Genomic DNA, 20375 nt, shown 5'->3' with positions numbered 1-20375 from the left:
TTACTACAGTCCCTGGTTTGAATCCAGGCTGTATCACATCCAGCCGTGATTGGGAGTCTCATAGGGCGGCGCTCAATTGGCCCAGCGTCGTCAAGACGTAAATAAGAATTTGTCTGACTTACCTAGTTAAGTAAAGGTAAATAAAAAATCTGGAAAACTAAAGCAGCCCATCACCTATGGGTGCCAATATAGCGAAGACGGTTTCTTTGACATTTTGCTTGTTGTATAGCGTTATTATTAGACATAAAGGCTCATACATGCTTACAACATGTTATGGAGTTTTACCAATTGTCACTGGTATGATGAATTGACAGTGATAACTAAACTGACACATGAGTTTTACTATGACCACCAGGGGGTGGTATGACACAAACCGATTTAATTTATAAGGTACTGAATTGCCATTTGATGAATTCCAGGAAGAAAAGGGACAGAGACCATTTGACAAAATAGAGATAGTGAATTTAATATCTCTTGTCTGACAACTGGACATAGTGGCATATTTGGCGTATACTGTATTCTCAAGCTTTCTGTTTGGTGTCTCCGGTGGCCCCTTCCTCTTCAGAAGTGCTGTGTGTCTCCCAGCTGAGGCAGGTGTCAGAGTCTGAGTCATCTGAGTCGTCCTCGCCCTGCTCCACCAGGGAGGCTGTCTTGGTCAGCATCACGTCCAAACTCCTGTAGGCCGTCGGGTCAAAGCTGGTCCTCCCAGACCTGATAGAGAGAGAGAAATAAATGTGTATTTACTGCACAATTTAAAAGCATTACAGAGTATCACTGGCAGGGAGGTGGAATTATTTCAAACAATTCACACATTTTAATATATGAATGAAACAAACAACGATTATAAATTCAAACACATATTTTCTTCTTATTCTGTACCTCCAGGCCTTGAGGTCCTGAGAGATGTTCTTGACCAGGCTCTTCCCTCTCACGGTGCCCATCCTGCAGATGTCAATGCCGGACATCAGGTCCTCTACATACTGACCCAGGGAGATGGACTCTCTATACTGGGCTGACCAGTCCACTGGCTCCAGGACCTGCTCCAGGTACAAAAATATAAAATACATTGTGGTCCTGTATAGTTGGTAGACCATGGCACTTGCAATGGCTGGGTTGGGAGTTCCAGGGCTCCCCATACGTAAAATGTATATATATATATATATATATATATATATATATAAATGTATACACACATGACTGTAAATGCTTTGGATAGAAGTGTCTGCCAAAAGCCATATGGGCACTGGACAAAAACTGGTTGAATCAACATTGTTTCCACGTCATTTCAAACCCCAAATTCAATTTGATGACTTTGAATCTATGTGGAAAACTGATTGGATTTGCAAAAAGTAATCTGTAAATAGCCCACCCAATCTACCTACCTCATCCCCATATTATTTGTATTTACTTTTTTACAGACCAGTATTTCTACTTGCACTTCATCATGTAGAAATACTGACTTGCCTAGTTAAATAACGTTTTTTTTTTAATCTGCACATCTATCACTCCAGTGTTAATCTGCTAAATTGTAATTACTATGGCCTATTTATTGCCTTACCTCCTTACTCCATTTGCACATACTGTATATAGATTTTTCTATTGTGTTATTGACAGTACTTTTGTTTATTCCATGTGTAACTCTGTGTTGTTTGTGTTGCACTGCTTTGCTTTATCTTGGACAGGTCGCAGTTGCAAATGAGAAGGTGTTCTCAACTGGCCACCTGGTTAAATAAAGGTGTTCTCAACTGGCCACCTGGTTAAATAAAGGTGTTCTCAACTGGCCACCTGGTTAAATAAAGGTGTTCTCAACTGGCCACCTGGTTAAATAAAGGTGTTCTCAACTGGCCACCTGGTTAAATAAAGGTGTTCTCAACTGGCCACCTGGTTAAATAAAGGTGAAATACAATAAATACAAAATAAATTAAAAATAAGCAATAAAACCTGCCTTCTTTAGACTAGTTGAGTATCTGGAGCATCAGCATTTCTGGGTTCGATTACAGGCTCAAAATAGCCAGAAACAAAGAACTTTCTTCTGAAACTCATCAGATTATTCTTGTTCTGAGAAATGAAGGCTATTCAATGCGAGAAATTGCCAAGAAACTAAAGATCTTGTACCACGCTGTGTACCACTCCCTTCACAGAACAGCGCACACTGGCTCTAACCAGAATAGAAAGAGGAGTGGGAGGCCCCAGTGCACAACTGAGCAAGAGGACAAGTACATTAGAATGTCTAGTTGGAGAAACAAACGCCTCACAGGTCCTCAACTGGACGTTGAACTTACATCTGTGGGTTATTTCCAAAGGGGTCTTCTGGTCAAACAGAATAACATATATTGATTAAAGAACAACAGACTGTTCGACTGAGGCTAAATGAGGATGATGAAAAGAGCAGAAGATGCATTACCTTCTCAGCCTCTCTGTGCAGACGCCTCTCCCCCTTCAGGAAGTCAACTGGGCTTTTACTGCCATCTACATGTTTCTTCATCTCAGTGTGGACCTTGAATGAATCAATGCATTTCATTAGATATTGTAGCAGGATATACTTTAGCCAACATATTTTAGTGTTCTGTTGTTATGTGTCTTGTATGTAACACTTCATCAACACACATGAAGTGAATTTAATTTCCAAGAAGGATAAGGTAACAGTAACGATAAGATAAGTAAGATAACGATAAGGTAACAGTAACGATAAGATAAGTAAGATAACGATAAGGTAACAGTAACGATAAGATAAGTAAGATAACGATAAGGTAACAGTAACGATAAGATAAGTAAGATAACGATAAGGTAACAGTAACGATAAGACAAGTAAGATAACGATAAGGTAACAGTAACGCTAAGATAAGTAAGATAACGATAAGGTAACAGTAACGATAAGATAAGTAAGATAACGATAAGGTAACAGTAACGATAAGATAAGTAAGATAACGATAAGGTAACAGTAACGATAAGATAAGTAAGATAACGATAAGGTAACAGTAACGATAAGATAAGTAAGATAACGATAAGGTAACAGTAACGATAAGATAAGTAAGATAACGATAAGGTAACAGTAACGATAAGATAAGTAAGATAACGATAAGGTAACAGTAACGATAAGATAAGTAAGATGACGATAAGGTAGCAGTAACGATAAGATAAGTAAGATGACGATAAGGTAACAGTAACGATAAGATAAGTAAGATAACGATAAGGTAACAGTAACGATAAGATAAGTAAGATAACGATAAGGTAACAGTAACGATAAGATAAGTAAGATAACGATAAGGTAACAGTAACGATAAGATAAGTAAGATAACGATAAGGTAACATTGGATGCAATATATTTAATACAGTTTTGATCCAGCTGCAACAAGATAATAATAAACAGTTGGGTTAATGTTATTTCAGCCAAATACTTTTATAACTAACCACCCAAGATAGACCACAGCCTGTCGTTTCTAATGGGAGCAAATTAATCATAGTGGGCAGAACAAACAAGGAAATGGGGAGAGCCAAGCACGAGCTAGCGAAATCGTATTGGTCCGTTCTATCATGTATTTGCATATTTCTGTTAGGGAACGCCTACTCTGTGAAATGCGCGTGTGCAATAACTCAATTCACCGTTGCACTCCTTCTAAACAACACACTTTTAAAAAACTTCAGCAAAGAGTAAAGTCTACAAAATGCAGTCCACTCAGTTTATTACAGATTATGGAGATCAAATCTTCATTGATGAGAAAATGATGTCAGCCAAAAATCTATCTCGCTCCATCTTCTTCCACTGCTGGCCACCTTTCATCACCAAATTTGGTAGTGAGTGGAAATGCCAACGGGATATTCACATTTCTACATCAGGTGAAATATCTGTCTCGTTGTTCTATCTATTTCTATATCCTCCCTATCTGTGCTTCAGCTCCACTATAAGGGTCAGAGTAGTGCAGAAGATGTCGCATGCTGAGGCAGTGAAGAAAGTGTGGGTGATAGATGGATCAAGGGTGAGGGATTCTGAGAGGATCCCTGTGAATAGTAGATCAGAACAGAGGGATCGGCCAATGAGTGATCTACAGTACCAGTCAAAAGTTTGGACACACCTACTCATTCCAGGGTTGTTCTTTTTCATAAAAATGTTTTTACGATTTTCTACATTATAGAATAATAGTGAATATATCAAAACTATGAAATAACACATGTGGAATCATGTAGTAGCCAAAACATATTAAAATATGTTATATTTTAGATTCTTCAAAGTAGCCACCCTTTGCCTTGATGACAGCTTTGCACTCTTGGCATTCTCTCAACCAGATTCATGAGGTAATCACCTGGAATGCATTTGAATTAACAGGTGTGCCTTGTTAAAAGTTAAGTTGTGGAACTTCTTTCCTTCTTATTGCGTTTGAGCCAATCAGTTGTGTTGTGACAAGGTAGGGGTGGTATACAGAAGATAGCCCTATTTGGTAAAAGACCAAGTCCATATAATGGCAAGAACAGCTCAAATAAGCAAAGAGAAACGACAGTCCATCGTTACTTTAAGACATGAAGGTCAGTCAATCCGGAGAATTTCAATAATTTTCAAGAAAGGAATTTCTTCAAGTGCAATCACAAAACACATCAAGCGCTATGATGAAACTGGCTCTAATGAGGACCGCCACAGGAATGGAAGTCCCAGAGTTACATCTGTTGTAGAGGATACGTTCATTAGAGTTAACTGCACCTCAAATTGCAGCCCAAATAAATGCTCCACAGAGGTAACTCTAACTTAATTAGATGCCAACAGCCGTTAACTCCACCGAAGAAAACTGTGTCAATGTGACTTCTACCTGCTACACAGAGCATGTTGTTTAGAGAGGAGCAGAGGGGGAGAGCATTTTCCTCAGTGGTATTTGGTACCTGTAGTACTTGGTACCTGCAGTACTTGGTATCTGTACTTTACTTCACTACATTTCTAAAGACAATGATGTACTTTTTACTCCATACATTTCCCCTGACACCCAAAAGTACTCATTACATTTTGAATACTTAGCAGGACAGGAAAATGGTCCAATTCACACACTTATCAAGAGGACATCCTTGGTCCGCCCTACTGCCTCTGATCTGGCGGACTCACTAAACACACATGCTTCTTTGTAAATAATGTCTGAGTGTTGGAGTGTGCCCCTGGCTATCTGTAAATAAAAACAATTCAACACATTGTGCTGTCTGGTTTGCTTAATATAAGGAATTTTGAATTATTTTGATACTTAAGTATATTTTAGCAATTTATATACTTTTGATACTTAAGTATATTTAAAACAAAATACTTTTAGACTTTTACTCTTAGTTCTTTTACTTGTCATTTTCTATTAAGGGATCTTTACTTTTACTCAAGTATAACGATTGGGTACTTTTTCCACCACATTCCCTACTGTACCATATGCATCCATTATGTACAGCTTGGTTCCAGGTTTTACTAAGTGCTCTTAAATCATTGCTAGTGGTTGTACTACATAATTATCCTTTAACATGTTGCTTTTGTTTACATTGTGAACATAGTTCATGTAGCTAACTAGAGTTTTCTGGTAGATAGTAGCTTCTTGACTTCATAACTCTTAGTAAAATAACCAGTGGTGCCTATTGGAGGTCACAGCCAGTGGTGCCTATTGGAGTCCACAGCCAGTGGTGCGTATTGGAGGCCACAGCCAGTGGTGCCTATTGGAGGCCACAGCCGGTGGTGCCTATTGGAGTCCACGGCCAGTGGTGCCTATTGGAGTCCACAGCCAGTGGTGCCTATTGGAGGCCACAGCCAGTGGTGCCTATTGGAGGACCACAGCCAGTGGTGCCTATTGGAGGCCACAGCCAGTGGTACCTATTGGAGGCCACAGCCAGTGGTGTCGAGGTCATATGCAACCAAAATCAACTTTATTTCTCATTCATTTTAATTCCCAAGATAGAATGAACACGTATGTCAGCTGTCAAATTGAACTTCGGTGATTCTTCAGCTTGGGATGAATTGGAACGCCAACCACATCGACTGCGAGCCAGGCCTAATCGCCCAACATCAGTGCCCGACCTCACTAATGCTCTTGTGGCTGAATGGAAGCAAGTCCCCGCAGCAATGTTCCAACATCTAGTGGAAAGCCTTCCCAGAAGAGTGGAGGCTGTTATAGCAGCAATGTTCCAACATCTAGTGGAAAGCCTTCCCAGAAGAGTGGAGGCTGTTATAGCAGCAATGTTCCTACATCTAGTGGATAGCCTTCCCAGAAGAGTGGAGGCTGTTATAGCAGCAATGTTCCAACATCTAGCGGGAAAAGCCTTCCCAGAAGAGTGGAGGCTGTTATAGCAGTAGGGGCGACATACTCCATATTAATGCCCATGATTTTGGAATGAGATATTCGACGAGGAGGTATCCACATACGTTTTGTCATGTCGTGTAGATAGATAGTATTAATGTGGAAACATTTGTAAAAACACATTATGAGGTATTGTTTCCAGTGAACAAAATGTTTCATTTAATACATATTAAATGCAGACTAAAACAACCAAATGTGGAAAAGGTAAATGGGTGTGAATACTAAAATTGATTAAATTAAAAACGTGTCACTGACTTAGACACAATACCCCATAATGTCAACGTGGAATTATGTTTTCAGACATTTTTACAAATTAATTAAAATTGAAAAGGCAATAAGTATTCAACTCCTTTGTTGTTGCAAGGCTAAATAAGTTCAGGAGTAAAATGTGCTTAACAAGTCACATGGACTCACTCTGTGTGCAATAATTGTGTTTAACTTGATTTTTTAATGACTACCTCATCCCTGTACACCACAAATACAATTATCTGTACGGTCCCTCAATCGAGCAGTGAATTTCAAACCCAGATTCAACCACAAAGACCATGGAGGTTTTCCAATGCCTCACAAAGAAGGGCACCTATTGGTAGATGGGTAAAAATACAAATCAGACATTGACTATCCCTTTGAGCATGGTGAAGTTATTAATTACACTTTGGATGGTGTATCAATACACCCAGGCACTACAAAGATACAGGCGTCCTTCCTAACTCAGTTGCCGGAGAGGAAGGAAACTGCTCAGGGATTTCACCATGAAGCCAACAGTGACTTTAAAACAGTTACAGAGTTTAATGGCTGTGACAGGAGAAAACTGAGGATGGATCAACAACATTGTAGTTACTCCATGATACTAAACCAATTACAGAGTAAACAAACAGATATATTGGTTACTACATAATTACATATGTGTTATTTCATAGTTTTGATGTCTTAAATATTATTTTACAATGTAGACAATAGTAAAAATAAAGAAAAACCCTTGAATGAGTAACTGTTTCCAAACTGTTGACTGGTACTGTACCTCCTGTAGGATCCGAATAACTCAAATATCCCTGTAATGAACTTGTTTTTATCCTCACCTTCTGGGGAGCGCTGAGTTCGTCCATGCCATCCTGGAGGCAACGGCACCTCATGGAGCACTCCGTGTGGACCTTCGTGACCATGTGGCTCACCTTCCTCTGGATCTCCCAGATCAGACTGTCCCCCAGCTTCTTCAGGAAAGCCTCAATGTCCTTAGAGGACGAGACGAGGTCCTGCTTCTGGCAAACCAAACCCTACAGAGAGAGATACAGAGATGGGACAGTTCAACATAGAGACTCTAACCCTAACCCTTAGAGGACGAGAGGAGGTCCTGCTTCTGGCAAACCAAACCCTACAGAGTAACACAGAGAGGACTGTCAGCTAATCTCTGATTTACACTGGGTTGTATTCATTAGTGCACATCGTAGCAAAACGTTTCGGAACGGAAAATGATTTAATTTTCTTCCACCTGATTTCTACGACCCTGATACGATCCATTTCTGTTTGAAGTAATCTATTAAATCCAATCCAATTTTGTCACGTGCGTCAAATACAACAGGTGTAGCCTTTACCGTGAAATGTTTACTAATGAGCCCTTACCCAACAATGCAGAGTTAAAAAGTAAGAACAATTTGCACAAAAAAAGGAAACAGTAACACAATAAAATGAACAACTATATACAGGACGTACCAGGTAGTAATGAGGCTATATACAGGAAGTACCAGGTAGTAATGAGGCTATATACAGGACGTACCAGGTAGTAATGAAGCTATATACAGGAAGTACCAGGTAGTAATGAGGCTATATACAGGACGTACCAGGTAGTAATGAGGCTATATACAGGAAGTACCAGGTAGTAATGAGGCTATATACAGGACGTACCAGGTAGTAATGAGGCTATATACAGGACGTACCAGGTAGTAATGAGGCTATATACAGGAAGTACCAGGTAGTAATGAGGCTATATACAGGACGTACCAGGTAGTAATGAGGCTATATACAGGAAGTACCAGGTAGTAATGAGGCTATATACAGGACGTACCAGGTAGTAATGAGGCTATATACAGGAAGTACCAGGTAGTAATGAGGCTATATACAGGACGTACCAGGTAGTAATGAGGCTATATACAGGACGTACCAGGTAGTAATGAGGCTATATACAGGACGTACCAGGTAGTAATGAGGCTATATACAGGACGTACCAGGTAGTAATGAGGCTATATACAGGACGTACCAGGTAGTAATGAGGCTATATACAGGACGTACCAGGTAGTAATGAAACTATATACAGGAAGTACCAGGTAGTAATGAGGCTATATACAGGAAGTACCAGGTAGTAATGAGGTTATATACAGGAAGTACCAGGTAGTAATGAGGCTATATACAGGAAGTACCAGGTAGTAATGAAGCTATATACAGGAAGTACCAGGTAGTAATGAGGCTATATACAGGAAGTACCAGGTAGTAATGAGGCTATATACAGGAAGTACCAGGTAGTAATGAAGCTATATACTGGACGTACCAGGTAGTAATGAGGCTATATACAGGACGTACCAGGTAGTAATGAGGCTATATACAGGAAGTACCAGGTAGTAATGAAGCTATATACAGGAAGTACCAGGTAGTAATGAGGCTATATACAGGAAGTACCAGGTAGTAATGAGGCTATATACAGGACGTACCAGGTAGTAATGAGGCTATATATAGGACGTACCAGGTAGTAATGAGGCTATATACAGGACGTACCAGGTAGTAATGAGGCTATATACAGGAAGTACCAGGTAGTAATGAGGCTATATACAGGACGTACCAGGTAGTAATGAGGCTATATACAGGACGTACCAGGTAGTAATGAGGCTATATACAGGACGTACCAGGTAGTAATGAGACGATATACAGGAAGTACCAGGTAGTAATGAGACGATATACAGGAAGTACCAGGTAGTAATGAGGCTATATACAGGATGTACCAGGTAGTAATGAGGCTATATACAGGACGTACCAGGTAGTAATGAGGCTATATACAGGAAGTACTAGGTAGTAATGAGGCTATATACAGGAAGTACCAGGTAGTAATGAGGCTATATACAGGAGGTACCAGGTAGTAATGAGGCTATATACAGGAAGTACCAGGTAGTAATGAGGCTATATACAGGAAGTACCAGGTAGTAATGAGGCTATATACAGGACGTACCAGGTAGTAATGAGGCTATATACAGGACGTACCAAGTAGTAATGAGGCTATATACAGGACGTACCAGGTAGTAATGAGGCTATATACAGGACGTACCAGGTAGTAATGAAAACAACTGAAATAGTAATTCATATCTTCATTCTCTCTGGTAGATTTTATATACACAAATATTTGAAATCTGTCCCCAAATGCAATATATTTTTACTTGAAATCCAATATTTAATAAAATCTCTAGAATTAATCAATTTAAAAAAAAAAACTGTATTCTTACAACTATCACAGGTTTCCATCTCAGATGCACACTCCACACTGCCCTTTCCCATCTGGACAAAAAGAACACCTATGTGAGAATGCTATTCATTGACTACAGCTCAGCATTCTACACCATAGTGCCCACAAAGCTCATCACTAAGCTAAGGACCCTGGGACTAAACATCTCCCTCTGCAACTGGATCCTGGACTTCCTGACGGGCTGCCACCAGGTGTAAAAGGTAGGTAACAATACGTCCACCACGCTGATCCTCAACACGGGGCACGACAAAGCCTATTGCCCCTCAGGAGTCTGAAAAGGTTTGGCATGGGTCCTGAGATCCTCAAAACGTTCTACAGCTGCACCATCAAGAGCATCCTGACTGGTTGTATCACTGCCTGGTATGGCAACTGCTCGACCTCCGACCGTAAGGCACTTCAGAGGGTAGTGCGTACGGCCCAGTACATCACTGGGGCCAAGCTTCCTGCCATCCTGGACCTCAATACCAGGCGGTGTCAGAGGAAGGTCCTAAAAATGGTCAAAGACTCCAGCCACCCTAGTCAAAGACTGTTCTCTCTGCTACCGCACAGCAAGCAGTACCGTAGCACCAAGTCTAGGTCCAAGAGGCTTCTTAACAGCCTCTACCCCCAAGATGTAAGACTCCTGAACATCTAATGGCTCCCCAGATTATTTACCTATCTAGTTTTTACTTTAACACTTATTTTTTCTTAAAACTGCATTGTTGGTTAAGGGCCTGTAAGTAAGCATTTCACTGTTGTATACGGCTCATGTGACAAAAAACATTTGATTTGTACATTTTTAAACCCGTATTTTATTTTATTTGAGGTACTTTATCTTTTGTAATTCAATTCATGTGTAGTGTTTTTTTGTTTTTTTACTTCAAATGTTATTTTATGTTTCTTCAGAGAAAAGATGTGTATTGATGTCCTATGTTTGACTGTTTCTTCAGAGAAAAGATGTGTATTGATGTCCTATGTTTGACTGTTTCTTCAGAGAAAAGATGTGTATTGATGTCCTATGTTTGACTGTTTCTTCAGAGAAAAGATGTGTATTGATGTCCTATGTTTGACTGTTTCTTCAGAGAAAAGATGTGTATTGATGTCCTATGTTTGACTGTTTCTTCAGAGAAAAGATGTGTATTGATGTCCTATGTTTGACTGTTTCTTCAGAGAAAAGATGTGTATTGATGTCCTATGTTTGACTGTTTCTTCAGAGAAAAGATGTGTATTGATGTCCTATGTTTGACTGTTTCTTCAGAGAAAAGATGTGTATTGATGTCCTATGTTTGACTGTTTCTTCAGAGAAAAGATGTGTATTGATGTCCTATGTTTGACTGACAAAATACATCATATGAAATGCAACTGAATGAAACGTAGCATCGTCTATATCCTAATATTTTCACTAGCATAGGATTTTTCTCTCGTTACTGCGTCCTCCTTAGCCACATTAAACAACATATTACCACAGAGAATAACTGCAGTAGAGTTGCTGACGTTATGCAAATAGTTTGGAAAAGTGAAGGGAAAAAACCCATCGGACTTGGTGTGAATGGTTTACTTTGTCAAAATCGGAGATCTGTATTTATTTTCTGAATTCCTCTCCAATCTGACATTTCTTAATTTGTATACTAGACTAATATTTAGAGGTAATAACGAATAATAATGAAATGCTACTGATAATAATGAAGTATAATAGTATAATATAAAAGTATAAAGTTGCAGGGAAAAGCCAAGTGTTTCTTTGGAGCCCCACCCAGTTAATTACCATAATCTCATATACCAAGATCTTCACAGGTAAACGTGACAAGACAATCAGGATTCTCATATAAAGTCCAGTTAATTACCATAATCTCATATACCAAGATCTTCACAGGTAAACGTGACAAGACAATCAGGATTCTCATATAAAGTCCAGTTAATTACCATAATCTCATATACCAAGATCTTCACAGGTAAACGTGACAAGACAATCAGGATTCTCATATAAAGTCCAGTTAATTACCATAATCTCATATACCAAGATCTTCACAGGTAAACGTGACAAGACAATCAGGATTCTCATATAAAGTCCAGTTAATTACCATAATCTCATATACCAAGATCTTCACAGGTAAACGTGACAAGACAATCAGGATTCTCATATAAAGTCCAGTTAATTACCATAATCTCATATACCAAGATCTTCACAGGTAAACGTGACAAGACAATCAGGATTCTCATATAAAGTCCAGTTAATTACCATAATCTCATATACCAAGATCTTCACAGGTAAACGTGACAAGACAATCAGGATTCTCATATAAAGTCCAGTTAATTACCATAATCTCATATACCAAGATCTTCACAGGTAAACGTGACAAGACAATCAGGATTCTCATATAAAGTCCAGTTAATTACCATAATCTCATATACCAAGATCTTCACAGGTAAACGTGACAAGACAATCAGGATTCTCATATAAAGTCCAGTTAATTACCATAATCTCATATACCAAGATCTTCACAGGTAAACGTGACAAGACAATCAGGATTCTCATATAAAGTCCAGTTAATTACCATAATCTCATATACCAAGATCTTCACAGGTAAACGTGACAAGACAATCAGGATTCTCATATAAAGTCCAGTTAATTACCATAATCTCATATACCAAGATCTTCACAGGTAAACGTGACAAGACAATCAGGATTCTCATATAAAGTCCAGTTAATTACCATAATCTCATATACCAAGATCTTCACAGGTAAACGTGACAAGACAATCAGGATTCTCATATAAAGTCCAGTTAATTACCATAATCTCATATACCAAGATCTTCACAGGTAAACGTGACAAGACAATCAGGATTCTCATATAAAGTCCAGTTAATTACCATAATCTCATATACCAAGATCTTCACAGGTAAACGTGACAAGACAATCAGGATTCTCATATAAAGTCCAGTTAATTACCATAATCTCATATACCAAGATCTTCACAGGTAAACGTGACAAGACAATCAGGATTCTCATATAAAGTCCAGTTAATTACCATAATCTCATATACCAAGATCTTCACAGGTAAACGTGACAAGACAATCAGGATTCTCATATAAAGTCCAGTTAATTACCATAATCTCATATACCAAGATCTTCACAGGTAAACGTGACAAGACAATCAGGATTCTCATATAAAGTCCAGTTAATTACCATAATCTCATATACCAAGATCTTCACAGGTAAACGTGACAAGACAATCAGGATTCTCATATAAAGTCCAGTTAATTACCATAATCTCATATACCAAGATCTTCACAGGTAAACGTGACAAGACAATCAGGATTCTCATATAAAGTCCAGTTAATTACCATAATCTCATATACCAAGATCTTCACAGGTAAACGTGACAAGACAATCAGGATTCTCATATAAAGTCCAGTTAATTACCATAATCTCATATACCAAGATCTTCACAGGTAAACGTGACAAGACAATCAGGATTCTCATATAAAGTCCAGTTAATTACCATAATCTCATATACCAAGATCTTCACAGGTAAACGTGACAAGACAATCAGGATTCTCATATAAAGAAAGAGACCTACCTCAATGCATTTTTTGTTTGCTTCATGTTTGTCCAGCAGACTCTTCATCTGTTTGGCGAAGCCCTCCTTTCTCTGCTCGTACACATCAAATAGCTTGGACACTGCATGGGTGCTGTGGTGGCCAAACAGTTTACATCCTGCGCAGATCAACGTGTTATCCTGCAGACACACCTAGAAACAACCAGACAACAAAAGTTTACACTTACATTTGAGTCATTTATCAGCGGCTCTCATCCGGAGTGACTTACAGTTAGTAGTGTTTTATATATAAATAGGTAGTGTTTATATCTAGGTATTGTTATATAGAGGTATTGTTATATAGAGGTATTGTTATATAGAGGTAGTGTTATATATAGAGGTAGTGTTATATATAGAGGTAGTGTTATATATAGAGGTAGTGTTATATATAGAGGTTATGTTATTTATATATATATATATAGAGGTAGTGTTATATATATAGAGGTAGTGTTATATAGAGGTAGTGTTATATATATAGAGGTAGTGTTATATAGAGGTAGTGTTATATATATAGAGGTAGTGTTATATAGAGGTAGTGTTATATATAGAGGTAGTGTTATATATATATATATAGAGGTAGTGTTATATATATAGGTTATGTTATTTATATATATATAGAGGTAGTGTTTATATATAGAGGTAGTGTTATATAGAGGTAGTGTTATATATAGAGGTAGTGTTATATATAGAGGTAGTGTTATATATAGAGGTAGTGTTATATATAGAGGTAGTGTTATATATATATATATAGAGGTAGTGTTATATAGAGGTAGTGTTATATATATATATAGAGGTAGTGTTATATATAGAGGTAGTGTTATATATAGAGGTAGTGTTATATATATATATATAGAGGTAGTGTTATATATAGAGGTAGTGTTATATATATATATATAGAGGTAGTGTTATATATATATATAGAGAGGTAGTGTTATATATAGAGGTTATGTTATTTATATATATAGAGGTAGTGTTATATATAGAGGTAGTGTTATATATATATATATAGAGGTAGTGTTATATATAGAGGTAGTGTTATATATAGAGGTAGTGTTATATATAGAGGTAGTGTTATATATATATATATAGAGGTAGTGTTATATATATATATATAGAGGTAGTGTTATATATATAGGTAGTGTTATATATATATATATAGAGGTAGTGTTTATATATAGAGGTAGTGTTATATATATATATATATAGAGGTAGTGTTATATATAGAGGTAGTGTTTATATAGAGGTAGTGTTATATATAGAGGTAGTGTTATATATAGAGGTAGTGTTATATATAGAGGTAGTGTTTATATAGAGGTAGTGTTTATATAGAGGTAGTGTTATATATAGAGGTAGTGTTATATATAGAGGTAGTGTTTATATAGAGGTAGTGTTATATATATATATATATAGAGGTAGTGTTATATATAGAGGTAGTGTTATATATATATATATAGAGGTAGTGTTATATATATAGGTTATGTTATTTATATATATATATATAGAGGTAGTGTTTATATATAGAGGTAGTGTTATATATAGAGGTAGTGTTATATATAGAGGTAGTGTTATATATATATATATAGAGGTAGTGTTATATATAGAGGTAGTGTTATATATATATATATAGAGGTAGTGTTATATATATAGGTAGTGTTATATATATATATATAGAGGTAGTGTTATATATATAGGTTAGTTATTTATATATATATATATAGAGGTAGTGTTATATATATAGAGGTAGTGTTATATATAGAAGGTAGTGTTTATATAGAGGTAGTGTTATATATATATATATAGAGGTAGTGTTATATATATAGGTTATGTTATTTATATATATATATATAGAGGTAGTGTTTATATCTAGGTATTGTTATATAGAGGTAGTGTTATATATATATATATAGAGGTAGTGTTATATATATATATATAGAGGTAGTGTTATATATATAGGTTATGTTATTTATATATATATATAGGTAGTGTTATATATAGAGGTAGTGTTATATATATATATATAGAGGTAGTGTTATATATATATATATAGAGGTAGTGTTATATATATATATATAGAGGTAGTGTTATATATATATATATAGAGGTAGTGTTATATATATATATATAGAGGTAGTGTTATATATAGAGGTTATGTTATTTATATATATATATAGAGGTAGTGTTATATATATATATATAGAGGTAGTGTTATATATATATATATAGAGGTAGTGTTATATATAGAGGTAGTGTTATATATAGAGGTAGTGTTATATATAGAGGTAGTGTTATATATAGAGGTAGTGTTATATATAGAGGTAGTGTTATATATAGAGGTAGTGTTTATATAGAGGTAGTGTTATATATATATATATAGAGGTAGTGTTATATATATAGAGGTAGTGTTTATATCTAGGTATTGTTATATAGAGGTAGTGTTATATATAGAGGTAGTGTTATATATAGAGGTAGTGTTATATATAGAGGTAGTGTTATATATATATATATAGAGGTAGTGTTATATATAGAGGTAGTGTTATATATATATATAGAGGTAGTGTTATATATATATATATAGAGGTAGTGTTATATATAGAGGTAGTGTTATATATATATATATAGAGGTAGTGTTATATATAGAGGTAGTGTTATATATAGAGGTAGTGTTATATAGAGGTAGTGTTATATAGAGGTAGTGTTATATAGAGGTAGTGTTATATATATATATATAGAGGTAGTGTTATATAGAGGTAGTGTTATATATATATAGAGGTAGTGTTATATATAGAGGTAGTGTTATATAGAGGTAGTGTTATATAGAGGTAGTGTTATATAGAGGTAGTGTTATATAGAGGTAGTGTTATATAGAGGTAGTGTTATATAGAGGTAGTGTTATATATAGAGGTAGTGTTATATAGAGGTAGTGTTATATATATATATATAGAGGTAGTGTTATATATATATATATAGAGGTAGTGTTATATATATATATATAGAGGTAGTGTTATATATAGAGGTAGTGTTATATATAGAGGTAGTGTTATATATATATATATAGAGGTAGTGTTATATAGAGGTAGTGTTATATATAGAGGTAGTGTTATATATATATATATATAGAGGTAGTGTTATATAGAGGTAGTGTTATATAGAGGTAGTGTTTATATCTAGGTATTGTTATATAGAGGTAGTGTTTATATCTAGGTATTGTTATATAGAGGTAGTGTTATATATATATATATATAGAGGTAGTGTTATATATATATATAGAGGTAGTGTTATATATAGAGGTAGTGTTATATAGAGGTAGTGTTATATATATATATAGAGGTAGTGTTATATAGAGGTAGTGTTATATATATATATATAGAGGTAGTGTTATATAGAGGTAGTGTTATATATAGAGGTAGTGTTATATATATATATATAGAGGTAGTGTTATATATAGAGGTAGTGTTATATATAGAGGTAGTGTTATATTATATATATATAGAGGTAGTGTTATATATAGAGGTAGTGTTATATATATATATATAGAGGTAGTGTTTATATATATATATAGAGGTAGTGTTATATATATATATATAGAGGTAGTGTTATATATATATATATAGAGGTAGTGTTATATATATATATATAGAGGTAGTGTTATATAGAGGTAGTGTTATATATATATATAGAGGTAGTGTTATATAGAGGTAGTGTTATATATATATATATAGAGGTAGTGTTATATATAGAGGTAGTGTTATATATATATATATATATAGAGGTAGTGTTATATATATAGGTAGTGTTATATATATATATATAGAGGTAGTGTTATATAGAGGTAGTGTTTATATATATATATAGAGGTAGTGTTATATATAGAGGTAGTGTTATATATAGAGGTAGTGTTATATATAGAGGTAGTGTTATATATATATATAGAGGTAGTGTTATATATAGAGGTAGTGTTATATATATATATATAGAGGTAGTGTTATATAGAGGTAGTGTTATATAGAGGTAGTGTTATATATATATATAGAGGTAGTGTTATATATAGAGGTAGTGGTATATATATATATATAGAGGTAGTGTTATATATATATATATAGAGGTAGTGTTATATAGAGGTAGTGTTATATAGAGGTAGTGTTTATATCTAGGTATTGTTATATAGAGGTAGTGTTTATATCTAGGTATTGTTATATAGAGGTAGTGTTATATATATATATATAGAACGCTACCTGCCCGAATGCATAGTGACAACTGTAAAGTTTGGTGGAGGAGGAATAATGGTCTGGGGCTGTTTTTCATGGTTTGGGCTAGGCCCCTTAGTTCCAGTGAGGGGAAATCTTACCGCTACAGCATACAATGACATTGTAGACGATTCTGTGCTTCCAACTTTGTGGCAACAGTTTGGGGAAGGCCCTTTCCTGTTTCGGCATGACAATGTCCCCATGCACAAAGCAAGGTCCATACAGAAATGGTTTTTCGAGATCGGTGTGGAAGTACTTGACTGGCCTGCACAGAGCCCTGACCTTAACCATATCAAACACCTTTGGGATGAATTGGAATGCCGACTGTGAGCCAGGCCTAATCGCCCAACATCAGTACCCAACCGCACTAATGCTCTTGTGGCTGAATGGAAGCAGGTCCCCACAGCAGTGTTCCAACATCTAGTAGAAAGCCTTCCCAGAAGAGTGGAGGCTGTTATAGCAGCAAAGGGGGGACCAACTCCATATTAAGGCCTTCCCAGAAGAGTGGAGGCTGTTATAGCAGCAAAGGGGGGACCAACTCCATATTAAGGCCTTCCCAGAAGAGTGGAGGCTGTTATAGCAGCAAAGGGGGGACCAACTCCATATTAAGGCCTTCCCAGAAGAGTGGAGGCTGTTATAGCAGCAAAGGGGGGACCAACTCCATATTAAAGCCTTCCCAGAAGAGTGGAGGCTGTTATAGCAGCAAAGGGGGGACCAACTCCATATTAAGGCCTTCCCAGAAGAGTGGAGGCTGTTATAGCAGCAAAGGGGGGACCAACTCCATATTAAGGCCTTCCCAGAAGAGTGGAGGCTGTTATAGCAGCAAAGGGGGGACCAACTCCATATTAAGGCCTTCCCAGAAGAGTGGAGGCTGTTATAGCAGCAAAGGGGGGACCAACTCCATATTAAGGCCTTCCCAGAAGAGTGGAGGCTGTTATAGCAGCAAAGGGGGGACCAACTCCATATTAAAGCCTTCCCAGAAGAGTGGAGGCTGTTATAGCAGCAAAGGGGGGACCAACTCCATATTAAGGCCTTCCCAGAAGAGTGGAGGCTGTTATAGCAGCAAAGGGGGGACCAACTCCATATTAAGGCCTTCCCAGAAGAGTGGAGGCTGTTATAGCAGCAAAGGGGGGACCAACTCCATATTAAAGCCTTCCCAGAAGATTGGAGGCTGTTATAGCAGCAAAGGGGGGACCAACTCCATATTAAGGCCTTCCCAGAAGAGTGGAGGCTGTTATAGCAGCAAAGGGGGGACCAACTCCATATTAAGGCCTTCCCAGAAGAGTGGAGGCTGTTATAGCAGCAAAGGGGGGACCAACTCCATATTAAGGCCTTCCCAGAAGAGTGGAGGCTGTTATAGCAGCAAAGGGGGGACCAACTCCATATTAAGGCCATGATTTTGTAATGAGATGCTCAACGAGCAAACTTTTGGCCATGTAGTGTTCTGTACTATATGGTCTTGATCAGAGCATTCTGTTCTCATACAATAGAAAATATGGTATAGTCCCAAATGACACTATTCCCTATATGGAGCCCTATGAGCCCTGGTCAGAGTAGTGCATTATATAGGGAATTAGTGTTGACTGAGAACACATTCTCATTTACAGCAATAACCTGGGGAATAGTTACAGGAGAGAAGAGGGGAAATTAATGAGTCAATTATAAGCTGGGGATGATTAGATGGCCATGATGGTATGAGGGCCAGATTGGGAATTTAGCCAGGACACCGGGGTTAACACCCCTACTCTTACGAGACATTTGGATGAATGTGAACACTAAACATACCAGATTCATGATTTCATTATGATCAGGGCACATGAATTCCTTCAGAGCTTGCTGCTTAGCCTCGTTACTCTCTGTCCTTTCTTTCAATATCGCCACAACGTTCTCAACAAACATGTTCCTCTTCAACCCATTGAGTCCCTTGTCAGGTAAGATGTTCACCTACAATAGACAGGTTGTGTGGTTAGAATCATATCTTACAACACAGTGATTTGATTTGGCCAAATGTGTAGGTTGTCAGATACCGTATGACCAAGGAAAGGGGGTGTTTACAGAGGACACTGGAGTAGGCAACAACAGGCATTATGGCATTACTTTTTTACCAATATTAGTGCACGATACTGGAACTATGGTACCATTTGGAAGAATAGAGACAGCAGCTTCTCGTACCTTTCTACACATGGGGCAGATGAACTTGTCCTGGGGCTTGTTGCAGTTCTGGGCGATGAGGGTCTGGTGAATACACTTCTTGCAGTAGTTATGACTACAACACAACTCTATAACAGGTGGACAGAAGATGTCTAAACACACAGGACAGCTCAGCTCTTTACCTAGTTGGACTTCCATTCTCAACACTGCTAATAGATACCTGTCCAGGCTGAAGCTTCAGGATGATCTGAGGAGAGGACAGGTGCATTCCTAGTAGTATGGTCCCTGGAGGTTCCGGAACACGCCTGTCACTCATTGTGAGCACTTAGCCACATTATGATTATAGAATCCATAGAATTATAGAATTCAATTATTTAGTCATTCTAATTCTATTGAAAGATGAAGATAATGGTTTCCTAGCAACACACCATTATCTAGATATTTTGCCAGGGGTTAGACATTAGACAGCTTCTATCTCAAGGCCATCAGACCGTTAAACAGCCATCGCTAACATTGAGTGGCTACTGCCAACACACTGACTCAAATCTCTGTCTCAAGGCCATCAGACCGTTAAACAGCCACCACTAAC

At 37.0% G+C, this 20375-nt stretch overlaps 1 protein-coding gene across 1 annotated transcript; it reads right to left on the bottom strand.

Moving 5' to 3' along the window:
- Positions 1-521: 521 nt before the first annotated feature.
- Positions 522-20102, bottom strand: LOC116374129 (tripartite motif-containing protein 54-like). The gene is made up of 7 exons (XM_031823928.1): positions 20007-20102; positions 19808-19870; positions 19421-19579; positions 13374-13544; positions 7388-7582; positions 880-1037; positions 522-711 (listed from the first exon to the last, which is right to left on the bottom strand). Exons 1-7 carry the CDS (start codon positions 20100-20102, stop codon positions 522-524), a joined length of 1032 nt encoding a protein of 343 aa, XP_031679788.1.
- Positions 20103-20375: the final 273 nt, after the last annotated feature.

The sequence above is a fragment of the Oncorhynchus kisutch genome, linkage group LG5, assembly GCF_002021735.2.
Source record: "Oncorhynchus kisutch isolate 150728-3 linkage group LG5, Okis_V2, whole genome shotgun sequence".
Taxonomy (NCBI): domain Eukaryota; kingdom Metazoa; phylum Chordata; class Actinopteri; order Salmoniformes; family Salmonidae; genus Oncorhynchus; species Oncorhynchus kisutch.
Note: the sequence above shows the minus strand (reverse complement) of the source record. Positions and strands in the feature narration are given on the sequence as shown.